The sequence below is a fragment of the Euprymna scolopes genome, chromosome 46, assembly GCF_053919585.1.
Source record: "Euprymna scolopes isolate OS-2025 chromosome 46, ASM5391958v1, whole genome shotgun sequence".
NCBI classification, from domain to species: domain Eukaryota; kingdom Metazoa; phylum Mollusca; class Cephalopoda; order Sepiida; family Sepiolidae; genus Euprymna; species Euprymna scolopes.
Window position 1 is genome coordinate 168,883,362 of NC_136527.1, and position 27,500 is coordinate 168,910,861.

At 30.4% G+C, this 27,500-nt stretch overlaps 1 protein-coding gene across 1 annotated transcript in view; it reads left to right on the top strand.

Moving 5' to 3' along the window:
* LOC145271100 (uncharacterized) overlaps positions 1-16,488 on the top strand; it is a 16,910-nt gene extending 422 nt beyond the window's left edge. The window contains exon 2 of the mRNA XM_080126641.1: positions 13,112-16,488. Within this exon, the coding sequence (XP_079982767.1) occupies positions 13,410-14,756 (1,347 nt within the window). The 5' untranslated portion in view covers positions 13,112-13,409 and the 3' untranslated portion in view covers positions 14,757-16,488. The remainder of the gene's footprint in view (positions 1-13,111) is intronic.
* The last annotated feature ends 11,012 nt before the right edge of the window (positions 16,489-27,500 follow it).

The following is a 27,500-nucleotide window of genomic DNA, read 5'->3' on the forward strand; positions in this document are numbered from 1 at the left end:
GATTTTTCTATATTTTATTTCCTTAACTTTTAACAAATTTAATGCATTTTAAATCATTGTATTTCCTATGAAAATCTTGATATTCCCTTTGTTCGATAACAGGCTTACTTAAAGAAGTAAAAACAGTAAAAACGTTTCAATAGTGAATGTGTAGTTTTCCATTCATAATGGCTGCCGACTATGAAATCACTTCAACGTTCGCTATTTTAAACCAGTCCCCCCCCAAAAAAAACGGGTTTATGAATGTATAGAAATACATTTTCTATTAAAAAAAAAAAACGTGTTTATGAATTAATAGAAATAAATTTTCTATTTAAGAAAAGGTGCTAGTGCACTTACTGATCCACCTTATTTTTGTAAAATCGTATTTCCAAGTTTAATTAAAGTTGTTTTTTTTATTATTATTCAATTGTAAGGTTGAAATATAGAATAGGTGCAAAACACCCTCCTCTCCCCATGTTAAGAATGGCGTTTTGAAATAATATCGTTATTATTAACGTCCGGATCACTCTCTGCACTAGTACCTAAAAACATTCCTCCTTATTCTCAATTTTATTGGAAATAAAAATCAGTTTTTGTTATAAATAGATCCGTAATTGAACAAACATTCATTTTACAAACCTTTTCTTTAAAATTAAATTACAATTTACTTTTTGCTACTTATACAAAACACGGACCGTGCTGAAATATTAACGTTATTTAGAAATCCATACTTAACATGGTGACTGAGTATATAGAACTCTATTCTATTTTTAAAAAAACTTTTTATACTTAAAATATAAAAATATATTTAAATGGTAAAATGTGTAGTTTTCCACTCAAAATGGCTGTCAACTGTGAAGTCAGTTCAACGTTTGATATTTTAAATCGGTTTCTCCATTGTTTACATGGATTTTTAGAAAGCAATTTGCAATGTTTATTTTATTTTCAATTCAAAAATAAAAATCAGTTTGTTTTATAAATGAATCCGAAATTGAACAAACATTAATTTAATAAACCCTTTTCTTTAAAATGAAATTGCAATTTTCTTTTTGTGGTGCTAATGCAGAGACTGATCCGCACGATTTTTTAAAATCGTATTTCCACGTTTAATTAAAGTTTTATGGGATTTATTTTTCATTCAATGGTAAGGTTAAAGTACAGAATAGGTACAAAACACCCTCCCCTCCCCATATTAAGAATGGCTTTTTAAATAACGTTATTATTTTAGCTCGGATTACTCTCTGCATGAGTACCCTTTTTTTACTTATACAAAACACTGACCGTGCTGAAATACTAACGCTATTATTTAGAAACCCATGCTTAACATGGTGATATCGAGTGCATAATACCATATTCTGTAGTTTCATCGAAAATTGAATGAACAACCGAAACCATAAGAATTGAATTTAACCTCAACATCCTATCGAAAGAAAAAGGCAATATAATCTGTAAAGAGAAAAGTACGATTATAAGTAAGTTTTTCTAATTATTTAAACAAAACAATTATAAAAGTTTAAAAATATATAAATATTTAGCAAAGACAAAACGAACAAAAAAAAGGTAAAATTCTAAATATACATAAAAAAATGTAATCAAATAAAAGAAAGTTTCGGTTCGAAAAACGAATAATGCCGAATTGCAAAGTTATAAAGAAAATATGGCCGACAAATGTAAGTTAATAGTTTGCTTTGTTTTCATGATTTAAGTGATTATCGAGACTTCGCAGTTGAATGTCAGCCATCTTGTCGTTCTAACTCCCCAACTCGTCAATCACACAACTTTTCCAGGTAGTTAAAACTATAATTTATATTGCCTTTGGTCATATTTAGCTGCCATACATTTTAATTTTTCACTCATATATTTTTAATTTTTGTTTTAGGGGTTCTCTGCTAACTTCTAAAATATATTTAAAAATGAATATGTACGCATTTAACTAAAGAAATAATTTCACGAATAAGCTATATGGGGTACTTGTTTTTTAAAAGTTATGTTAATATTCAAATGTCAAGGAATATTAAATAATATTATTTAAAAATATATTAATTATATTAAGCATATTTCATAAGGTATATTCTAAAATAAAGGGTATATTATTTAAAAATCATTTTATTTCTTTTTATATAAAAATATTTTAAAATATTCTATATGCGTAAAGTCATCATTATTATAAAATAAATTTTATTGATGTTTGTAAAAAAAAACATTTAAGAATAGATTATGTGAGATACGGCAATATTATTTACTATATATCTAAAAATAGTAATGTGTTTTATGGGACAGGAAAATAACATGGTGTCAGAAGTAGGAAATTATAAATATTTAACTTGAAAAATACTTTGTTTGTTTAATTTAGCGCTTCTGCATTATAGGGACGAAAAAAAACGTGTTCATGAATTTCTAAAAGTAAATTTTCTATTTTTCAAAATATGTTCCTCCTTATTCTCAATTGAAAATTTTATTGGGGAAATAAAAATCAGTTTGTGTTATAAATGGATCCGTAATTAATCAAACATTAATTTTACAAACTTTTTTCTTTAAAATTAAATTACAATTTACGGTACTTGTACAGTTTAGTCAAGACATTAAAAAAATGAAAATATCGAAAAAAAAAATGTTTAAATTGTACGTATCTGTTATCGAATGAAGTTCTCCGAAAAAAAAATTCAAATCAAGTAGTTTTTTTTTGTTTTTTTATACAGCGAAAAAAAACAAGTTATGATGCCGATCAAAAGGTTTGGTTTTTAAGAAAAGCTAGTTAAAGATGGGTAGGGAGTGTCGGCGCTTTTCATGGAGTTATCTACCGTGTCGTTTCTACAAATCAAACAAAAATTTTAAACAAATCCAAGATGTACTTCAACGCGCTCTCATAAAAACGTGTTTTTCCGGCTGTAAAAAAACAAACAAACAAACAAAACAAAAAACAAAGAAAACTACTCTATTAAATTAAATGAATTTTTTTCCGGAGATCTTCATATCAAAACGGATACGTACAATATAACTTCTTTTTTTTTTCTTCGATATTTTCATTTTTTGTAATGTCTTGCTTAAACTGTACAAGTACCCAATTTACTTTTTGGTACGTATTCAAAACACGGACCGTGCTGAAATATTAACGCTATTATTTAGAAATCCACTCTTAACATGGTGATCGAGTATATAGAACTCTATTCTATAAATTAAAAAATATTTTTTATACTTAAAAAATAAATTTAAATGGTCAAATGTGTAGTTTTCCACACAAAATGGTTGTCAACTATGAAGTCAGTTCAACGTTTGATATTTTAAATCGTTTTCTCCAACATTAGAAAGCAATTAGGTTTTAATGTTTTTTTTATTTTCAATTCAAAACCAAAAATCAGTTTGTTTTATAAATGAATCCGAAATTGAACAAACATTAATTTAATAAACCCCTTTTTTTAAATGAAATTATAATTTCTTTTTTTGGTGCTAATACAAAGAGTTATCCGCGCCATTTTTTTTTAAATGGTATTTACACGTTTAATCAAAGTTTTTTTTTTTTTTGTAAGGTTAAAGTACAGAAGATGTACTAAACACCCTCCCCTCCCTATGTTAAGAATGGCTTTTTAAGCATTAACATTATTATTTAAGCACGGATTACTCTCTGCAGGAGTACCCTTTTTGTTACTCATACAAAACACGGACGGTACTAAAATACTTACGCTATTATTTAGAAACCCATGGTGATATCGATTGCATAAAAGCATAATTTGTAGTGTCGTCAAAAATTGAATGAACAACCGAAACATAAGAATTGACTTTAACCTCAACATCCAATCGAAAGAAAAAGGCAATATAATCTGTACAAAAAAAAAGTCCGATTTTAATGGTTTCTAATTATTATTTAAACAAAACAATTATAAAAGTTAAAAAAATGAATATAGATATTTAGCAAAGACAAAACGAACAAAAAAAGGTAAAATTCTTAATATATAAAAAATAAATGTAATGAAATAAAAGAAAGTTACTCTTTCGAGCAGGATCCTCTTTTTTTCTTCTTTTTTTTTCTTCTTTTTTTTGGTAGTGCACTTATTGTTCCGTGCTGAAATAATAACGTTATTATTTAAAAAGCCATTCTTAACATGGGGCAGGGAGGCTTTTTGTACCTATTCTATACTTAAACCCTAGAATTAAATTAAAAAAAAAAATAAACTTTAATTAAACTTGGAAATCCTTTTTATTCTAAAAATAAATAAGATCGACAAGTTAAAGTTTCTAGGTGCTACTGATGCGCGCTATTTTTTAAATCGCATTTCCAAGTTTAATTAAAATTGTATTATGTTTTTTGGGTTTTTTTTATTCAATTATAATCTTAAAGTATAGAATAGGTACAAAACACCCTCCCCTCCCCATGTTAAGAATGTTATTTTAAATAATAACGTTAATATTTCAGCACGAATCAATAAGTGCACTAGTACAAGTTTCTAGTTTGCTTTGTTTTCATGATTTAAGTGATTATCGAGACTTCGCAGTTGAATGTCGGCCATCTTGTCGTTCTAACTTCCCAACTCGTTACTACTTGTGTTTAGAATTAAATAGACGCTTTAAAATATGTTAAACCACACAAAACTTATCTATGTAGGCAAAACTATAATTTATATTGCCTTTGGTCCTATTTAGCTGCCATACATTTTAATTTTTCACTCATATATTTTTAATTTTTGTTTGCGGGTTTCTCTGTTAAATTCTAAAATTTCAAAATGAATATGTACGTATTTAAATTAAATAAATATTTTCACGAATAAGCTATATGGTGTACTTGTTTTTAAAAATTTACGTTAATATTCAAATGTCAAGGAATATTAAATAATATATTTAAAAATATATTTATAATGAGCCAGGTACGTCCAAGGATGGAATACTGTTGCCACATCTGGGCAGGAGCTGCTAGAAAGGACTTGTCCTGCCTTGATAGAGTTCAAAATAGACTTCGTAGCCTCGTAAGAGATGTCCTTTTCTCCTCCTTGCAACCTCTATCTCACAGAAGAGATGTTGCGAGTTTGTCTCTGATGTATCGTTATTTTCATGGAAAGTGTTCAACTGAGCTTCAATCTATGGTCCCCCCCTCGCCAAACTTTCACAAGAAACACTCGTCTAGCTGTAAACACTATCAATAATTTCCCCCACTCTTTATCTGTGCCTAAACCTAAACGTAGATTCCATGAACAAAGCTTCTTTCTTAGAACTGCACGCCTGTGGAATTGTCTTCCGTTTTCCTGCTTTCCGGCTGACTACAATATGGTAGTGTTCAAGTCTAAAGTAAATAAGTTCTTGATGAGCCGTTCCATATAAGTTATTAAATTTACCAAATTTTCATTACTAATGATTACTATATTGACCAATTTCTACTGTACACTCTTTAACCCTTATCCTTGAGTGGCCTCTGGGCCTTGATAATGTGGTGATGCCTTTGTAAAAAAAAAAAAAAAAAAAAATATTAAACATATTTCATAAGGCATATTCTAAAATAAGTGAAATATAATTTAAAAATCATTTTATTTCTTTTTATATAAAAATATTAAAAAATATTCTGTACGAGATCATCATTATTAAAAGATAATTTTATGGATGTTTGTACAAACATTTTAGAATTGTTGCACTTACTGATCCGCACTATTTCTTAAATCGTATTTCCAAGTTTAATTAAAGTTTTATGTTTTTTTATTACAATTGCAAGGTTAAAGTATAGAATAGGTACAAAACACCCTCTCCATGTTAAGAATGTTTTTTTAAATAATAACGTTATTATTTCAGCACGGATCAATAAGTGCACTAGTCCAAAATTAATTATGAGATACGGCAATAAAAATAATGTGCTGTATGGGATAGGAAAATAATGTGGTGTTTAAAGTTTGAAATTATAAATATTTAACTTGAAAAATACTGTTTTTTTTTTTTGTTTTTTTTTAAATTTAGTACTTCTACATTGTAGGGACGAAATTTCGGAAATTCTGAAAGTGAATTCCACATGAAAGCAAGGGTATCTACATAGTCTACGTATTTTTACGATGATTATATAAAAAATTACGAAAATCGATAAAGTAGAATATTATTTATTAAATAAAATACAAAAATTAGACTTGATCAAACTGATCGTAAGATAAAGGAGAGTTCAAAAGGGAGATAATTTCCCGTTTCTATTTAAACAAGATGGCGTCAATTTCCCTCCTGTTACCACAGATATTTTTTTTTTCGGGTAATTTCAACTGACTAATTTGGAAGCTATCATTGTAATTTCTTAGAATTGACAAAAAATCAGTTGCGACCATTGTTTTTTTTTATCTGAAAACTTCATTTATCGACTACAAAATATTTTCTTAATAGTGTAGAAGCGAATCCAATTAATTAAATAATTTTATTATTTAATAAAAAACATTATGTAAAATATTTTCTCATTAACAAAAAAAAAAAAAATGGCAACCGTAACAGAAGGGGATGAGTTTTTTTGTTTTCTTTCTCTAACAATAAAAAAAAATATATACGGCAAAATCTTGAAAATCCTGACTAAACCAAGAACGGTTCATATTTTGCATATACCGAAGAAAAAGGGAATATTTTTTTACAGAAAAAAATATACGATTTATTCAGGAATATGTCATATAGAATACATCATTACAATGACGTGTAACAAAAAATAATGGGTAATTTTTTTTACATTAGGTCCACAATGTTCTTTAAGATGACGACTTACATAGGTTTTCGACTATGCTGAATACGAAAATCGCATTGAAATTTTGGAAAGACAGTGGTGATCGAGATATTAAAAAAAACAGTATTATGCATTGTATTCTTTAGCGGCCATGTTTTTAGCAGATCTACTTCTCTACAACCGACACTGCCACCTAGCGGAAACTTGAGACCCCTCCCCCGCTACCTACCGGAAGAAAAATACGGCGGATCTGTACGAGATTTCTCACCCTCTAAAATGCGTGTTTTACATTTTTTTTTAAACATTCTTTTGGCCATTATCACAGATGACATAATAACTTAATAAGAAAAAAAATTAATGAAAATCTACTTCATTGCTACCTTAGGATCCATTTCTTTTCTAGGTCCGGGCAAAAATATGTGGACAGAAATGGGGACCTAGTTTTGAAAGCCGATTTATCAAATTTGTTTTTAAGGTTCCCGACTACTTTTTGATTGTATTTGAAAGATTAAGGACTGAACTTCATTTCAAAAGGAAAAAATAAATATTTGTACACGTGAAAAAAGAAAGTTATGAAAATGTTTTCACGGCGAGCTACCTAATTCAGCTAAATTTTGAAGTTAAATAAATTCATTGTAAAAAAAAAATCCTTTAAAAGATAAATGTTAGTTTTCAGTCTATTTATAGGCTAATTAGTAAAGTCCTAAAATATTGAATTGAATTTAAAACACCTTGTTTGTACAAAACATAAATTAATTAGTCCCAAACCGATTGATTCTGGTGTTCATAAAACGCAAAAAACTCAAATTTTGTGAACACGAAAATTACGAAGGCCCAAAATTTCAGCCAGTTGAAAGATTGTGAAAATGACGTCATGTAATGAAAAGGGGGAAGTTCACCACCCCCCAGTCGCGCATCCGTACGTTTCTTTTTTGAACGATTGTATTAATTTTTGCATTTTTTAATTTAATTATTTTTCCAGGTTCCTATTTTTAAATTATTATTTTTTCTTAATTGTTCAATAGTATATAAAAAATATGTTCCGCCGAAAGTTTCACATTCTTGCGAGCCAGGAAATTATTAAAATCTTGCATATAAAACTTATGCGAAACCCGTAATTAAAAAAAAAGTAGAAATATTTTTTTACAATTCTAAATCCGTATTAATGAATTCTATATATAGATTTAATTAATACGGATTTAGGGGTTATTTCGTAATGTTCCTATGACAATTATTTTATTTCTATGAAAAATTACGATGTTTTATTTACATTTTTATTGTTACAAATTACGATGCTTTATTTTCATAAAAAAGCAAAAATAAAGTCTTGCGTTTTTTATTTATTACTGAAAACTATAACTTTAGTAAATGTATTTTTTGTTTAAACAAAATAATACATTTTCACTCAGATTAAAATAAAAAAATAATTAGTTCATTCTATTCCGCGTTCATTATTTGGTAAATACTGAAAATTTCATTTAAATTGGTTAATTTCCTGATTTTTGGTGATTTTTTTTTTTTTTTTTTTTTTTTTTTTTTTACAACGGAAAAGCACTTTTTTTTAGAGCACATTGAAGGCAGGCATCTTGGATTAAAAAAAAATTGTTCGTATTTTTTAACACTCCACGGGAGATAACTCAATGTAAAGATCCGATACTCCCTCCCCATCTTTATTACTAGCTTTTCTTCCTAAAAATGGAACCTTTTGCTCGGTATCATAAAATTATTTTTTCGCTGTAAAATAAAAACTACTTTATGAAATTAAGTGATTTTTTTTTCGAAGAAGTTCATTCCATAACGGATACATACAATTTAAACCTTTTCGATATTTTTATTTTTTAATGTCTGGACTAAACTGTACAATACCAAGAAATCTTTTGAAAAATAGTGAAAACGCGATTTTTTTTTAAGGGGATGAGCATTCTCGTACAGGTCCGCCAAAAATCCGCTTTTCTGAGATTGATACTGCCTTCTCCAAAGAATAAGCACTTTTTTCGAAAATCAATATTTCGATATAGATTTTATAATTTTGTTTTTAAAATCTGCCTAAAATCATCAAATCTCGTCAATTTCTGGGTTTCGCAATCCCCGTTGGATCATGTCCGTAATAATCATTAGACCTTACTATGACAAATATGGCATAAAAATGTAAATGATTATGATGTCCAACGTTTAAATCACTTGGTAAGCTGGGATTTAACTTTTTTAAGCGATTACGTATTAATACATAATTACAAACCTGGTATCTGGTGAAAAAAATGCAGCAGTTCTCGGATACTCATAAAATTTGATTTTCTTATTTTCAAAGAAATGTACATGTAGCATTTAATTATATATATATATATATATATATATGACTACAAATGTTCATTCTTGAATCATCATCAGGTGGAGATAAAATATTAAAAATAGAAGTGAATTATATAGTTACGAATGATAAAGAGTCAATGAAAAGTCGATTAAAATATACATTTACGAGTAAAAAAAACTCGATTAAAAATTAGGATAAAAGGCAATGTTTGTAAAACCAGTCGTATACTGGCTATGCTAAACATTTCAGCACATTATTGCTACTTTCAAAATTAATGCTATTTATAGATGGGTGTTTGGTTTTTATATATAGTGCTTCAAGTATTTTTAATTTTTTACAATTACTTTCTCGTTGCAAAATCCTTGTATTGTCCATATATATATATATATATATATATATATATATATGTAATGACCACAACTGTTCATTAGCCGAGAAAAATGCTACAAAGTCGTCAGACTAGATACAAAAATAGAACGCGTTTTTTTTACATTTTTGTTTTTATTAAAAACAGATGGTTTTTATTTAATCTCATTTTCACTTATCTTCCGGGCCTTGATAAGTGGTGATCAACTTGTAAAAAAAAAATCATAAAAAAACTAGACACCTCAAAAGCATGTGGACCCGATCTCATCCCAGCTCTGTGCTATTAAAAAAATGCTCCGCTGAGGTTGGCGAAAGAACTGATACAGTAAATTATCGCCCCATTAGCCTTCTCTCGCTTTTCACCAAAATATTTTAGTCTTTAATTAATCAACCTCTAGTCCATCACCGTACAGCTGCTAAACCCTTGACCGACAATCAATATGGATTTCTGCTAGCCCATTCCACAGCAGATATCCTAACTGTAATCTCTGAACGTATATACTGTTAACTGGAGAAAACACGGGAGGGTAGAGCGATAGCCCCCGATATATCTAAGGCTTTTGACAGGGTATGGCACAATAATTTTCCTTAAAAAATTAGATTATACTGTATCACTGGAAGAATACATAAAGTAATTAAATCCTTCTTAGATAACAGAAAAATCTAAGTTGTCTTTGACGGTCGTAACTGAAATCTATGTATATAAAAGCGAAAATGTATGTATGTATGTATGTTTGTGTGTCTGCTAAAAACTTTCGACAGACATGACGAAAATTTACAAACATGGTATCATATCGAAGCCTCATCCTTCGCTCGAAAAATATTGAAAAAATTGCCAAAAACATTCATTTTTTCACCCTGAAATCGATAATTTTCGACAGAGGGGGTCAACAAAAACGGTTTTCTCGTGACGACGAGCGGTTCTACGCATGCGCCATATGACGTCATGACCTGATTTACTTTAAATAGTTGAAAAACTGAACAAATTTCAAGTACGTCGCGTTAGTTCAGTCGATTAGAACGTTGGCTCATTATCTAAACGTTTTGGGTTCGAATCGTGGTGTGAGATGTCTTTTTTTTTCAATTTTTTAAATTTAAATATTGAACCAGAGTTATTTAAGCCATTTTTTACGTAACGTTCGTTTTTCTGATTTTTTTAAACTTCGCTTATCCACCTCCGACCACATACCCAAAAACACCCGGGTACCCACCAATTTTTTAAATTTTAATATCGAAACAGGCTTATTTAAGCCATTTTTCACGTGTTCATTTGTCTGTTTTCATCGTTCGTTTGCCTTACGTTAGATTTTTTGTGTTTTTTCCGATGTTTTGATTACCCCACCCCTGCTTAATTAAAACGTTGTTTTCTTTACTTCGCTTATAACAAACAAACCTTCGTCGTCGTCATAACGCTCGACGACTTCCGGGTGCGCACCTGTCAATTTGGTTCTTACTTAAATAAATTCAAACATCTTTCAGTAACTCATTCTGGTTGGCAGATTTTATTTTTAAACTTCGCCTCAGGGCTTCGGGTTCGATCCTACTCCCGGTTTTTTTATTTAACACCACACACACCTACAAACACCCGGCCAACGCTGGGTACCCCCGCTAGTACTTTAATAAATGAGAGTTCGTTTTCTGTAGGCTGTTTTTGAACCCAGTCAACGACGGGTACTTTTGCTAGTATGATATAAATGCGGGAGTACCTCATGGGTCTATCCTTGGACTTTTATTTTTCTTGATATTCATGAATGACCTCTCTGATAAAATTGTTTCGGAGATGGGTATATTTGCTGATGACACCACATTCTATACCAGGCACGAGGGGAAAACAAATGAACACATATATTGTAAAAAAAAATTCTTTAAAAGATAAATGTTAGTTTTCAGGGTCTATTTATAGGATAATTAGTAAAGTCCTAAGATATTGAATTGAATTAAAAAAAAACACCTTGTTTGTACAAGACATACATTAATTAGTTCCAAACCGAATGATTCTGGTGTTTGCAAAACGCAAAAAACTAAAATTTTGTGAACACGAAAATTACGAAGGCCCAAAATTTCAGCCAGTTGAAAGACTGTGAAAATATCGTCATGTAATTAAAAGGGAGGAAGCTTACCCCAGTCGCGCATCCGTACATTCCTTCTCTGAACGTTTGTATTAATTTTTGCATTTTTTAATTTAATTATTTTTCTATGTTCCTATTTTTAAATTAATTTTTTTGTTAATTATTGTTCAATATTATATAAAAAAAACAGGGGGAAACAAATGAACACATATCTAAGGAAATGTCAGGAACACCAGAGGATGACCTCCAATCTGTAGTGAATTAGGGACAAAAATGGAGGGCCACATTCAATGCTGCCAAGACTAAGCTTGTTTCCTTCAATAACTACAAGAAACCTTCTCTACCACTAACAGCAATGTTTAAAAAACATCACCCTAAAGTACTTCCTTTAAACTTCTCAGCCTAACATTTACAGGGAACATGAACTGGAATAGATACATTGTGAGCTTTTCCTAGGCTGTTGCTAAAAGGTGGGCTCTCTGTACCGTGCTATAAAACTACTTATACCTTAAAGTATCCTATACCTCTATGAGGCAACCATTCGCCCATGTATGGAGTACTGTTTTCACAGTTGGGCTGGTGCATCTGTTACTTGTCTCTTACTTCTTGACAGGGTTCAAAAGAGAGTCGCCAACCTGATATGCCGAAGCTTATATGACAGTTCATAACCTATGTCATATAGACGAAATGTTGCATCCCTCTGCCTGTTCTAAAACTACTTTACTGATGGATGCTCTGACAAACTACAAGCACTTGTACGGCCTGGCGTGAGCACCCCCGACAAACGCGGCAAGCACCTAAATGTCATCCCTTCAAAGTAGAGATCACTAGGTGTAAAAAGCCTTCTACTCCAATAGTTTCTTTCTCAGGACTTCTAGACTTTGAAACTCGCTCCCGGGTTTCTGCTTTCACAACTATACTGGCATGCAGAAGTTCAAGTGTCATGTAAACAGACATCTTCCCACTCATCTCCCTTCATAATACCCCTGAAACTTATGTCCCCGATAGTAGCCCTGAGTAAAAAGTGGCACTCTGCCTTGTTTGGGGTGAAAATTGAATAAATATATCTATAAAAGATATTCATCATAGTTATGATTGTATCAATATAAAAGAATATTCATCATAGTTATGATTGTATCAATATAAAATATATTCATCATAGTTATGATTGTATCAATATAAAATATATTAATCATAGTTATGATTGTATCAATATAAAAGATATTCATTATAGTAATGATTTTATCAATATAAAAGATATCCATCATAGTTATGATTGTATCAATATAAAAGATATTCATCATAGTTATGATTGTATCAATATAAAAGATATTCATCATAGTTATGATTGTATCAATATAAAAGATATTCATCATAGTTATGATTGTATCAATATAAAAGATATTCATCATAGTTATGATTGTATCAATATAAAAGAATATTCATCATAATTATGATTGTATCAATATAAAAGATATTCATCGTAGTTATGATTGTATCAATATAAAAGATATTCATCATAGTTATGATTGTATCAATATAAAATACATTAATCGTAGTTATGATTGTATTAATATAAAAGCGAAATCTCTAAATAATTGTTCTTAAACAGTCAAACAAATTCCATAACGATGAAAATTAAAAATATTTTAATACAAATCACTTAAAATGATATTGGCAATAATTAATAAAACTATATTTATTTTTTCTTTGCAGATGTTCCTGCTTGAACGCTTGTGTTGAATCTGAACGAGTCTATATTTTCTTTAATATTTCCTACAGAGAAAATCATAATCGTGTTTGAAGACATAAACTGTCATCTGTGGCAAAACAATCTTATATTTCTCAAAATAAGAATTACTGAAAGATCATATTCATGTTTGAAGATATAACCTGACATCTGTGGCATAACAATCTTATATTTGTCAGAAAAATATCGAATAATTTGTCATTAAAATATTTTAATTCTTGTTTCTCAAAATAATAATTACTGAAAAATTCAAGTACACGGTATATGATAAACCACACTGAGAATTGGTGTGAAATTTCTTGTTCTGATAATCCAAATATAGAGATGAATATGAGTACTAACACTGGAGAAAAGCCAGATCCTTGGGAACAATGGGAATATTGCTTTTCTGAGAAACCAAATCTAGCGACGCATACGAGTACTCACACTGAAGAAAAGCCATATCCTCAGGAACAATATCAATCTTCAAGTTCAGAGAAACCAAATCCAGAGATGTATATGAGTACTCACACGGGAGAAAAGCCAGATCCTTGGGAAATATGGGAAAATGTCTTTTCTGAGAAACCAAATCTACCGATGCATACGAGTACTAACACTGGTGAAATTCCATATTCTCGTGAACAATATCAATATTCAAGTTCAGAGAAACCAAATCTACCGATGCATACGAGTACTAACACTGGTGAAATTCCATATTCTCGTGAACAATCACAATATTCAAGTTCAGAGAAACCAAATCTACCGATGCATACGAGTACTAACACTGGTGAAATTCCATATTCTCGTGAACAATCACAATATTCAAGTTCAGAGAAACCAAATCTAGCGATGCATATGAGTACTCACCCTGGAGAAAACCCATATTCTTGGGAAATATGGGAAAATGTCTTTTCTGATAAACAAAATCTAGCGATGAATATGAGTACTAACACTGGTGACATGCAATATTCTCGTGAACAATGTCAATCTTCAAGTTCAGAGAAACCAAATCCAGAGATGCATACGAGTACTCACCCTGGAGAAAACCCATATTCTTTGGAACAAAGGGAAAATGCATTTTCTAAGAAACCAAATCCGGCGATGAATATGAGAACTAACACTGGTAAAAAGAAATATTCTTGTAAACAATGTAAATATTCATCTTCATATAAGCAAGATCTAACGAAACATATAAGGACTCACTCTGGTGAAAAGCCATATTCTTGTAAAGTATGTCAATATTCATGTTCAGATCAATCGAGTCTATCGAAACACAAAAGAACTCACTCTGGGGAAAAGCCATTTTCTTGTGAAGTGTGTAAATATTCATGTTCAAATAAATCAAGGCTAAAGAGACACATAAGAACTCACTCTGGAGAAAAGCCATTTTCTTGTGAAGTGTGTAAATATTCATGTTCAAGTAAATCAGAGCTAAAGAGACACATGAGAACTCACTCTGGAGAAAAACCATATTCTTGTAAACTATGTGATTATTCATGTGCACAGAAACATCATCTAACGAACCACATGAAATTTCACGTTAGGGGAAACCCATATTCTTGTAAAATATGTGTATATTCATGTTTTAGTAGAACAGATCTGACGAAACATAGGAAACACCATAAAATGTGAAAACCATATTCATGTGAACAATGTTAATATTAAAATTCCCGTAATCAATATCTTGCGAAACATTTCAGAACTCATACTCGGTAAACTTGTATAAGAACAAAAATAAACTCAATGTTTACATCATCTTTATTGAAACGTAAAAATTTACTCTGAAAAAAATAAATGCTTACTGAAAATAACTGAAATTCTTACTTAACATCGTCCTCTTTAGGCTTTCTTTATAGGTTTTTTTGGGGCATGCAATGCGGATACTTCTCATTATAAAGTAGCTATTAATCAAAAAGTTGTAAATCATAAGCAAATCATATGAAATAATAATATGAAAAAATACAAACAAATGCTGCACCCAAGATGAAGGACAGAAATGAGACGATTTCAGATATAAAGTCTTGATAAAATCTATGCAGATCCGTTTATTTTCATCATTTGTAGCAACAAAGAATAGAGAATTAAGAACTCATAAAACCCATGGATTTTTATCAAAAAATGTTTTGCTATCACTAATCCAACTTTGTAGCAAATAAAATAAGATCCTGGCTGAGAATATTTAAAGAAAGTGACGTCATTGAAAAGACAAACAATAAACTGGTCCGACCTAAAAATAAACTGTCAGCGATAGAAGTCTTTTTGTTTTTAATGAAACAAAAATATCATCTCTCATAATTAAAAAAGAGAATCACAATTGGCTTCATTCAACAATGCACCAGAAACACATCTTAAACTACACCACCATTCATTTGTTGATTCATTCTAACAGTTTTGATCATGACATCTCATCACTTACAACCATGATTTTATTTGCTGATTGACTCCCCTATACGTCTTTTATCATCAACAGCCAATAATGCAAAACTATCAAGCCGTCACTTGTTACCATCAGTGGCAAAGCTATTGCAAACAACGTGTCTAAAAATGATTTAACATACCGCCCTCATTCTCGATCCATTTACAAACATTGGTTTTTAATTAAAACACAAATACCAGCTCTCATAATTAAAAAAGAGAATCACAATTGGCTTCATGCATCAGAAACACATCTTAAACTACGCTACCATTCATTTGTTGATTCATTTGAACAGTTTTGATCATGGCATCTCATCACTTACAACCATGATATTATTTGTGGATTGACTCCCCTATACGTCCCTTATCATCAACAGTTAATTATGAAAAACTCCCAAACGATCGCTCACTGGTTCATCCTCGCTACTTCCAATGGCAAAGCAATTGCAAACAACTGGACATGAACCTTAGAAATTGCGAAACCCGATTCTCAATGGCCAGAGTATAGGAATGTAGAGAAGATCTCGGTTGTCAAACTACGAGAATTACAAGGACAGAAATAAAGAGTTTCTGATGCTATTCAAAGTTGTAACATACAACACACTTCATCTGCAGCTTAACCAGATATCTTAAGCTGCAGGACTCTAAATTATGAGTCTCGCAATTAAGAAAAACAAAGGCCGTCCTGAGCAAAACAAAAACAAAAACAAAACTAACAAAAAAAAAACAAGACCACATATTTATAACGGAAGCTCCAGAATCGGCTGAATTTTTGCAGAGAAGAAATTGTTGCAGCTAAAACAATTTAACGCCTCTTACAGCGTTGAGGCGGCTAAAGAAGAGAACCTACAGGCTCATTATCTTGTATATAAATAATATAAGAGACGCAATTTTCCCTATCTGGACGAAACTGCCTTATATTGACAACAGATGGTACATAAAAACTTACCACGTTTACGTCATTAGTCATTACGTTATCTAACTATAGACCGCAATTACATTTTCGTTATAATAAAAAAATTACATTAAGTCCTAGGAGTGCCATGACCATCATGCTCCTAACCTAAAGAGAAAGTAGCTAAAATTTCACCCTCACTTTACCGACAACTCTTACGATATCATTCTACACCGAGTACTTTTATACTTTTACATACTTTTCCCGACGACACATTTCTTACACATACGCACATTCCTACCCCTTAAATCCGACAAAATAATGATTTCTCCCTGTTAAATATCCGGCGCCGCTGATTGGATTAGAACTATTCATTCTACAGTACCAACATTCGATTATTCTACCAAATAAACGAACACTTATCAACTATTAAACACGTCGCCATTTTTCGGTACGTGCACAATAATCTTACGTTTTATTTATTATTCATAGATTTGTTCCGCTTTTACACTCTGATCTTCTATTATTTACTTGTGAAAATGTTACACTCCCAAAACATAAATGCTGACCAGCTACGCGATACAAGTCCTGTTTATAGACACTCGGAGTGAGGGGCAGTTACAGATAGAGATACAAAGAGTGGGAATGAGAGAGACGGTGTAAAATAAGCCGTTTTTATTTTTAACGGAGCTGACATCAATGTTTACGCTTGTAAATCAAAAATAATTGCGTGATAAACCTCTGCCTGTCGTACCGGAGTGAGAGAGACAGAGAGAAATAAGCCGTTTTTATTTTTAATGGCTGCATTGTATGTTATGAGGATTAAAATTAAATAATGTTTATTTTTACAAGAATGTTTACATATTTAACTAGCGGTCAAAATTCAAATTATACAACAGGAATGGAGTTGGCTTTTTTCTTTTGCTAAACGAAACTGAATTTTGTTTGGCATACCGTTGATTTTTCCTCCCCTAAATAATAAAATTTATTAAAGCTTATTATTAAAAGACTATTTATACATTTGTAAAGCGAATAAAAATATATTGAAAAAAAACGTTGAGTATTTTTTTTTTTACAAAATCACATGCAACGGGGATAGTTTATTTTTACAAGAATGTTTATACATTTGTCTATCGATTAAACATAAGAAATATACAGGAAAAACCACGTTTACTGTTGTGAGAAATTCTTGTAACAATTAATTTGATTCTATTTATTTCTTCCTGTTTTTTGTATGCAAAGTTATTTGTGGATTTTTCTTACGAGCTGCCCGACCGAAGTATAAATACATTTAACCACTCCATGTTTAGAACGACTTACGAAATAAACAGCCCGATTTCCTTGTGTTAAGAACGGCTTCTGAGGTTGGTAGGTGTTTATTCCGACAGCCATTCTTAACATAGAGAGGCTCGGGGGTTTAGTAATACATGGACTTAATGATACTCTGTCGTTTCTTTTATTTTTCCTATTAAAATCATTTTTTTTTTTACTTTTTATTTAATTTTTTTTAACGTCTGTTCGTTCGCATTTATTTTTTGATCGATCGATATAATTTAATATAATTCGCCGGTTTTTGTCGTTCGCTAGGCATTGCCCAAAGAGAATCCCAGAAAAAAAGACCCTACTTAAATCTGCAGAAGTACCGAAGTTTGAAAATGTGTACATGTTATTTTTTTTAATATTAAATGCGTTGAATAATACAAAGTACAATTTTGTGTACTTATGTATTTTTGGTGTTGAAATAATTTTGGTTTTTATTTACAAAGCCATTTTAACCTTCGGAAGGGGAGAATGTTTTATCAGTATTACAAAAATTTTTTTGTTTTTGTTTTATATATTATTTTAATTTGAATTCATTATTGAGATGTGGCAAGTTTTAACGCACAAGCAGAAATGCTTCACATATAAAAACATCAGGCGGTTCTTTGATATGACAAAATGAATGTTTCTGTTTAGAGCACAAATGAACCAAGATACTTCGGAAGGTGTTTTGTCAAATTTTTTTATATATATTATGTTAATTTGAATTCATTATTGAGATGTGGCAAGTTTAATTTACGCACAAGCAGAAAGGCTCGACATATAAAAACACCAGGCGGTTCTTTGATATGACAAAAATGACAAAATGAATATTTCTGTTTTGAGCACAAATAAACCAGGATACTTGTCTTTTGTATATTAAACTTAAATTCAAGCCATTATCACCACCCAAGCAGAAAGGTCCGGCGCATAAAACCAACAGTGGTTCTTTGACGTGAGTGCGGCGCGTTCGAAATGAATGATTCTATTTAGATCACAAGTGAAGCATGATACTTGATTTTGCATTTAAAATTTTAAGCCACGTTTTGTCCAAGTGGCGCAGTTGATAGAGATTACGGTTCCAGATGAGCATTGTCTGAAGATAGCGGTTTCAATCCTACCCAAAGCCGGCCAGAGGTTTACTTGGCCAAAACGTGGTGAGACGACAACAACTACAGATGGCAGGGATTGCTGAGAATGCAGTTAGGAGATTCGACGTTTCTATTCGTCGCGGTTACCACCTGACGAAGGCCAGAGGAATAGTTGGCCGAAACGTCGTGAAACAACAACCAATAAAGATGAGAATAAGTCCGCAATAAATATTCTTTTGTTTTGCTTGTGTATGCAAAGTTATTTCTATTTTTCTTACGTAGTATAAACACATCCAACCTCCCCATGTTAAGAACGGCTTTCGAAAGGAACACAGTCCAACCTCCCTGTGTTAAGAGCGGCTTCTGAGGTTGGTGGTGTTTACTCCGTAAGCCGTTTTTAATATGGGAGGTTGGGGTTGTTTATAATACGTTGACACAATGATACTCTGCCCTTTTTTATATATATTTTTTTATTAAAATCATTCCTTTACATTTTTCTTACTATTTTTATTGCCTGTTGACTCGTACTCGTTTCTCTTTGCGCAGTCTGTATAATCTGCCGGTTTCCATCGTTCCCCAGACGTTGCCTACCGGGAATCAGGGAAAAACTGACTTAAAACTGAAGACGTTCCGAAGTTTTACAATGAAATACATGTTCTTTTTTTAATATTCAAAAACGTTGAACGATGCAGAATACAATTTTGGGTACATATGTATTTTTGGTACCGTGCTGAAATAATATTGTTTTTTATTTCCAATGCGATTTAAACCTTTCGAAGGGGGGGTCAGTATTTAAAAAAAATAGGATGAAACTTGAATTTTACCTGAAAACACTATTCACAAATAACCCGGTACCAAAAATGCATAACCAATGTAGAGGATGCATCATTTTTTTTAGATTTCTTAAAAATGGGTATGTCTATGGCTTCAAAAACATCAATACACAGGAACGATTTTTGTCTTGTATTTACATTATTTTTGTATGTTGTTAAAATTATTAGCAGTTCTCTTGCGTATAGGGACCAGATCAACGAAGGGTATCATCATGGTTATTCCATAAAGCATTTAAGTCGGCAATTATAGCCGGTGTTACGATGTTGATGGTACGTTTTTTTAGTCCATCTACACAATCCAAATATTTAAAAGATGTCTCAAAATCAGTTATCACACCAAAGATCGATAGGGACTGCCAAAATTCACCACAGAATTACCCTGTATGTAACACGATGTAACTTTATTATAAATTCATATTATCAGTATAACTTTTGTACCATTTAAAAGGACAAAATAAACCAGTGATAATTAAAAAAAATCATCTAACGAAAATAATGAAATTGCGAGACGAAAATCGTGTTTACATAATTGGCGCTTTAAAATAATGTTCGCATGTAGTAGACATCCCGAACGTGTAAACATACTAGTATTTAATAAATCTAGCAAAAATCAGCTAATGGTCAGATTTTCGTGAAATTTTCGATACTTATCCATTTTAGAATGAAATTACATATAAAATGCAGGAAAAATCCATTGATAGCGTATGGTGATTCTATGAGAAAATAAAGCTGTGTACGCATTATAAATGTTTCTTTTCTGTGTCTTATGTTATACATTAGTACATTAGGGGTCATTTTGAGTTAAAAGTTTATTTACTGCACCCATTTGAACGTGATAAAATCATGATTTAAATGTGTATGTCTCGTGTAAATAACTAACGATGAATATCTAATATGGCCGACCAGACGAGTGATCACAAAGTCAGATTGAGCGTACCGGAAAACGAAATGAAATCAAATTGACAACTGACCATTTTTTTTCGTTATGTTTTATTTTCTTATATATATATTTGACCGTGTGTTTTTTTTTTGGGGGGGGGGAGAAGAGTTTTTTTTTTTTTTTTTTTTTTTTTTAGGAGTACCTTTCATTTTCTAACCCTAACCCTTACCCTGACTTCACTGTTTGTGCAATTCCTTCCTCTTATTGGATTTGTTTATGTGAAATATTTAGTTTTACAATTTTTAATATGAACATTATTTGGATTATTATTCGGAATACTGTTCTCATTTTGGACGTTAACAGTAATTCCACTAATCCAAATGATAATAATTTATCTAAAAAAATAAACGTGATTTTTAAACCTTGATATATATATATATATACATTTACATACATTTTGGACGTTAACAGTAATTCGAGTAATCCAAATAATAATGAAATATTTTATCTAAAAAAATGAACCTGATTTTTAAAGCTTCATATATTTTTTTTAATGAATTGAATACGAAATATAAATTTACAATAGAAATACCTCAAAAGGTTTAAGAATGACAAATGTAATCTAAACTTTATAGGAAAACAATTCGGACATTTTTACACGAGGAACGAAATAATGATTTCACCGTGTTATTACGATGACCTTAAGTTCTTTGTTCTTAAGCAGTTGATTTTCTCTTAAATAATTTCACGTTTAAATCGTGTTTTTCATCTTTTAATTTTGGTTCTTTTATATTTTCATATATTTTATTTCTTAATGAATTGGACACACAAAACAAAAGTTGTATCAATTTACTAAAGAAATCAGAACAAACTAAGTTTCTGTTTTGAACACAATAGAAAAAAAAACGACAATTTTCTCGTATTTAATTCCCTGAATGAAAGGTGAGTTTCTTTTTTTTTTAATATCATTTAACAACTTACAAATACTTTTAAATATTAAAATAATTTATTTTTTATTGCAATCCAATATAAAAGGTAAGTTATTTTTACGACTTTAAAACATTCGTTTGAATAACTTTTAGAAATAATCTGAAACAGAAAAGCAGTTTATTTTTTGCACCTCAGAATTTTTTTTTTTTTAATGAATACGAAATATAAATTTACAATAGAAATACCCCAAAAGGTTTAAGAATTCACAAATATAATCTAAACTTTATAGGAAAACAATTCGGACATTTTTACACAAAATCTTAAAAATTTAAAATGGTTTATTTTTTTTGCAATCCAATAAAAATATTGATTCCGCCATGCTTTATAACAAACTTGAATGAAAAATATATGAATCTCCGGTACTTGTACAGTTTAATCAGACATTAAAAAATTAAAATTTAATGAATTTAATACGAAATATAAATTTACAATAGAAATAACCCAAAAGGTTTAAGAATTCACGAATATAATCTAAACTTTATAGGAAAACAATTCGGACATTTTTACACAAAATCTTAAAAATTAAAAATGGTTTATTTTTTTTTTTGCAATCTAATAAAATTATTGATTCCCCTCAAGACATTAAAAAATGAAAATATTGAAAAGAAGGTTATACTGTACGTATCCGTTTTGGACTGAAGATCTCCGAAAAAAAATTTCACTTAATTTGATCGAGTAGTTTTATTTTTATTTTTTTTACAGCGGAAAAACACGTTTTTATGAGAGCGCGTTGAAGTCAGCCATTGTGAAATTTATTGAACACGCCACGGGGAGATAACTCTAGTTAATGCGCTGACATCCCCCACCCCATTTTTACTACTAGCTTTTCTTCCTAAACATCGAACCGTTTAGTCGGTATCAGAACAAATTGGTTTTTTCCCTGTACAAAAAAATAAAATAAAAACACTACTTGATGAAATTAAGTTAATTTTTTATTTATTTTATTTTTAAAAATTTTTTTTTTAATTTATTTTTTTATTTTATTTTATTTATTTATTTATTTTTATTTATTTATTTGTTTTTATTTATTTATTTTTGTTTATTTATTTGTTTTTTTTGTTTTTTTTTAATTTATTTATTTGTTTTTATTTATTTTTTTTTGTTTATTTATTTGTTTTTTTTGTTTGTTTTTTTTTTTTTTATTTATTTTTTTGAGAACTTCGTTCCATAACGGATCCATACAATTTAAACATTTTTTCGATATTTTCATTTTTTTAATGTCTTGGTTAAACTGTACAAGTACCGAATCTCCGATTAAAAAAATAAAAAAAATCTTCCGGTAAATATAAAGAATTACTCCACCCTCGAAAATTCATTTAAAATTACCACTCATGTAGGTTTTCAGGGTCACTGAAAACGAAATTAATGTTTAAAATGATGGCAAACGAGTAGATTCCAAGATATAAAGAAATGTTAGTTTAAAAAATGTAGAGGATCACTTTTCTACATTAATCTAACGTAAAATGAGCACCCACTTTGTGGCCATGGGTTTTTTCGGGGGGGGGGAGCTTTCTTTCCACCCTCGGAAAATCCTTTAAAATTACCACTAACTTTTAAAATTCCAGGAAACAAGTAGTTTCTAAGATATAAAGAAATGCACTCACTTCATGGTCACCTTTTTATTTTTTTATGGTGTGGGAGGGGGGGGGGAGACTGCCGGTTTGTTTTTCGTTCTTTTTTGGAGGGAGATATTCAATTATAGAACTTGTATAATTTTTTTAACAAGTGCTTATGCAGTTTAATTAACTGGTTTGAGCAGCAGAACTGTTTTATATTTTACAAAAAGTCTGTTTACATTTAGTGGGAGGCGATGGAGGGGCGGGGATGTTGTGGCGGCCAATCCCCCCCCCCCTTCACAACCTCCCACCAAATGTAAACAGAAGTTTTGTAAAATATTAAACAGTTCTTCTGCTCGGTTAATGTCGGCGTGTTACTTATGTTAAAACGGTTAATTAAACTGCATTAAAAAACTATACAAGTTCTATAATTGAATATCCCCTCCAATTGCGTCTGAAAAGCCATAAAAAAATATACCGAAAAGTAGAAAAAAACAAATTATAGATATTTAAGACTGTTATATAAATTTAACATAAATTGAGCACCTACTTCCTGCCCAAATTTCAGTCAAAGAGACATGTAATCGTTCGCAGTTTCAAAGTTTTATGTCAGGAAAAGGGAGAGGGAATTCCTTGTATCGATTTTTGTTTGGATTTTAGAAAGGTAGGATTAAAACCCACATGTTTTTAACTATTCTCTACTTTCACCTAACAATTTACTTGTCAGAAAATGTGATGCACGACATTTATTTGCGACTGTCTGGAAGAGCTTAAGCAAAGAAAATGTTTGTTGGAATGTTGATTCTTTTTATGATTGAGGTAGCCATTACGTCCGGCTCATTTGATTGGATAATTTGGGTATAAAAAGTCACATGATCAGACTTGCTTCCCAAGCGCACTCAGATATCCCTGCTAGTTTTGCTGACTAAGCCACTCAGATATTCCCGCTAGTCTCACTTCTTATCACACTCAGTTGAAAAATACCACATAATTCTAATAAAAAAAATTGGAATCTTATCAGCATTGAGATGACATTTTGAGTTCCATCATTTTCATTCCTGTTTTCTAGAACTCAACTGCCGCCATCTTTGACTGCTGGCCTTATAGTCTCTCATTCCAGTGTGTAGTCTCATTGATACGCAAATCACATTAAACCGCATTCCCCCTGATCCTTTAAGTTTACCTCACAAACCTACAACCAGACTAGTTTCGCTTCCTAGCCAATAAAATATCCCTGCTAGTCCCACTTCCTCGCCCACTCAGATATTCCTGTTAATCTTGCTTCATAGCCAACTCAGATATCCCTGCTAGTCTCACTTCCTAGCCCAATCACATATGCCTGCTAGTCTTGCTTCCTAACTCATTCAGATATCCCTGTTAGTCACGCTTCCCAGCCCATTCAGATATCCCTACTTTTTCTGATTCCAAGTCCACACAAATATCCCTGCTATTCGTGCTTCCTAGCCCACGATACTTGGCTAGGCACAGATAGATACGTGACTCCTCCTCCTTAATACGACAAAATTGAATCACATTTCCAAAATTCTTCATTGTAAAACAAATTTTTAATTACTTCATTTAAGAGCGACAACTTTTTTCAGCGGATACAAGCAAATTTCTTTTTTAAATTTCTCATTTAAAAACGACGACTTTTTTCATACAAGTTAACTGAATTGCATAGAAAGTTCTTTTAACAGCAACGACTTTTTTCTTCAAATACAACCAAATTTAAAATATGACCGAATTTCAGCATCACACACTCGAATTGCCATTGTAAGTTCTATAGAATATTTAATTTTCAAATTTTGACTTGCATGTGCAAATAAAAAATATCTCTATAGTCCGACAAATAATCACAAGTCCGAGATTTGAATGCATATTTCACTTCTCAATAGCATCAATTTTTTTCCAAAGTCCAACTTTTGAATACGTATATAAAATCCACAGCATAACAAATTTTCACTTTGACTTTTAAATTTGTATTTAACATTCAACCAAATATTTTTTAAAAATATGTTTGTTGTATGATGACAATAAAAAATTCCAACGTATTTTTCTTTGGATTTAAAATATGACTTTTAACATTTAACCGAATAATTTTTTAAATACGTTTGTTGTATGATGACAACAAAAAAATCCAACGAATTTTTACTTTGACTTTTAAATTTGCATTTAACATTCAACTAAATAATTTTTAAATACGTTTGTTGTATGATGACAATAAAAATGTCATACAAATTTTCGTTTTGAATTTTAAATGTGCGTTTAACATTCAACTGAATAATTTTTAAATACGTTTGTTGTATGATGACTATAAAAATATCCAACAAATTTTCATTTTGAATTTTAAATGGGCATTTAACATTCAACCTAATAATTTTAAAATACGTTTGTTGTATAATGACAATAAAAAATCCAACGATTTTTCACTTTGAATTTTAAATTGTGTATTAATTTGTTAGATGAAAGTACAGAAAAGTTAACATGAAGACTCTAATTCCCAACAATGTAACAACCGCATTCTTTGTTTATTAATTTCTTAGATGAAAGTACAGAATAGTTAACAACATGTAGACTCTAATCTCCGAACAACTTAACAAACGTTTTGTTTATAAAAAATTATTGTAAAAAGCTGCATCCGATACGCTACTCTTATACCACTATCAGCCGGTCACTGAGGTGTATGACCGACAGACGTGTTATATTAAATGTCTTAAAGTGGTCTCAGGGAGACGTAAAGATGGGCCAATCATTAGGGTCTTTGTATCAAGAAAAGTATACCTGATATGTTGAATGTGCTCTGTTGCTCCTTTTTCTCCCAGGAAACGTCTTGACCTCTTCACCCTTGGTGACGTTCTGACTGGATTTTTTTTTTCATTTTTCGGACTGCTTCATTGTTTCAATAAAGGCATTTATGAAGGAATTCATGGCAGCCACAAGAAAAGCGACACAATTGTAATATATATAAAGCATAACTATTTTATTTTACAAAATATATATTACAAAAACTTTTACAATTAAAAACTGGGCAATAGGCTTTTCAAAGCTAACTAACCTTACTAGTATTAAGGGAGGGGGTTCTCCCCCATTTATGGAGAGACAGAATATGCGTCTTCACGTCATGGTGGTCGTGCAGGAAAGAGACAGAAAGATAGCAAGGGAATTATGGGAAGGGATTTCTTTGTATCTATATACATATCAATATCTCTCTATATATATATATATCAATATATATCAATATATATCTATATATATATATATATATGTATAGCGATATATATATCTATATATATATGTATATCAACATATATATATGTATATCGATATATATATATCAATATATATCAATATATATATGTATATCAACATATATATATATGTATATCAATCTCTCTCTCTCTCTCTCTATCTATATATATATATATATATATATATATATATATATATATATATATATATATATATATATATATGTGTGTGTGTGTGTGTGTGTTTCCTATGTTTTCACTATGATGAATATCATATAAAATTCTAGGTGTAACTCTTTCTAAAGTATATGTTAAAAAACACCTGCATCGACTCTTTCTGTGTCAAATTATAAAACATGCGATTATTTTCTTCTGTGTATCATATTAAGGTTTGAGTAAACAAGATTTGATAAAAAAAACAATATATAAACGATGATCCTAAAATATTGAAATTCATTTATTTCTTTTATTTACAGATGTTCCTGTTTGATGATTGTTATAGAAAATTATTGATATGAACGACAACACATATGTATGCGAATATGTATATATATCATTATATATTATTACATTTTCATGGATCAGTATGTTTTACTATAGAAAATTATTGATATAAAAGACAACACATATATGTATGCGAATACTACTATTCAAAATAACTATTGGAAATAGTGTAGAAAATCATACACACCTTGAAGATAATATTTACATATGCGGTATATGTGCTTAATGTTCAAACGAATGAAAAGCTATAAACAAGATAATCACAAATCACAGAAAAGTATGAGGCTTTTTGAAAGACAAGATTGTACAATATTCGATTACATTAAATAGCTTTTCCATAGGTAAAAAAATATTTTATTCTTGTGAAGGAGAATATTTTTGAAATAATGCTAAAGTGAAATACTGTAATATTCATAACAGAATACATAATATTGAACCGGGATAAAGTTTAGTAAAACATGCAATTGTCCTTAATAATTTAGTGAAACATATGAGAACTCACACTGGGGGAAAAACAACATTCTTATGAAGTGTGTCGGTATTCTTGTTCTCAAAAATATTCTTTAGTGAAACATGAAAATTCACACTGGTGAAAAAACACATTCTTGTGAAGTATGTGAATATTCTTGTTCTATACAATCAGATTTAGTGACACGTATGAGAAC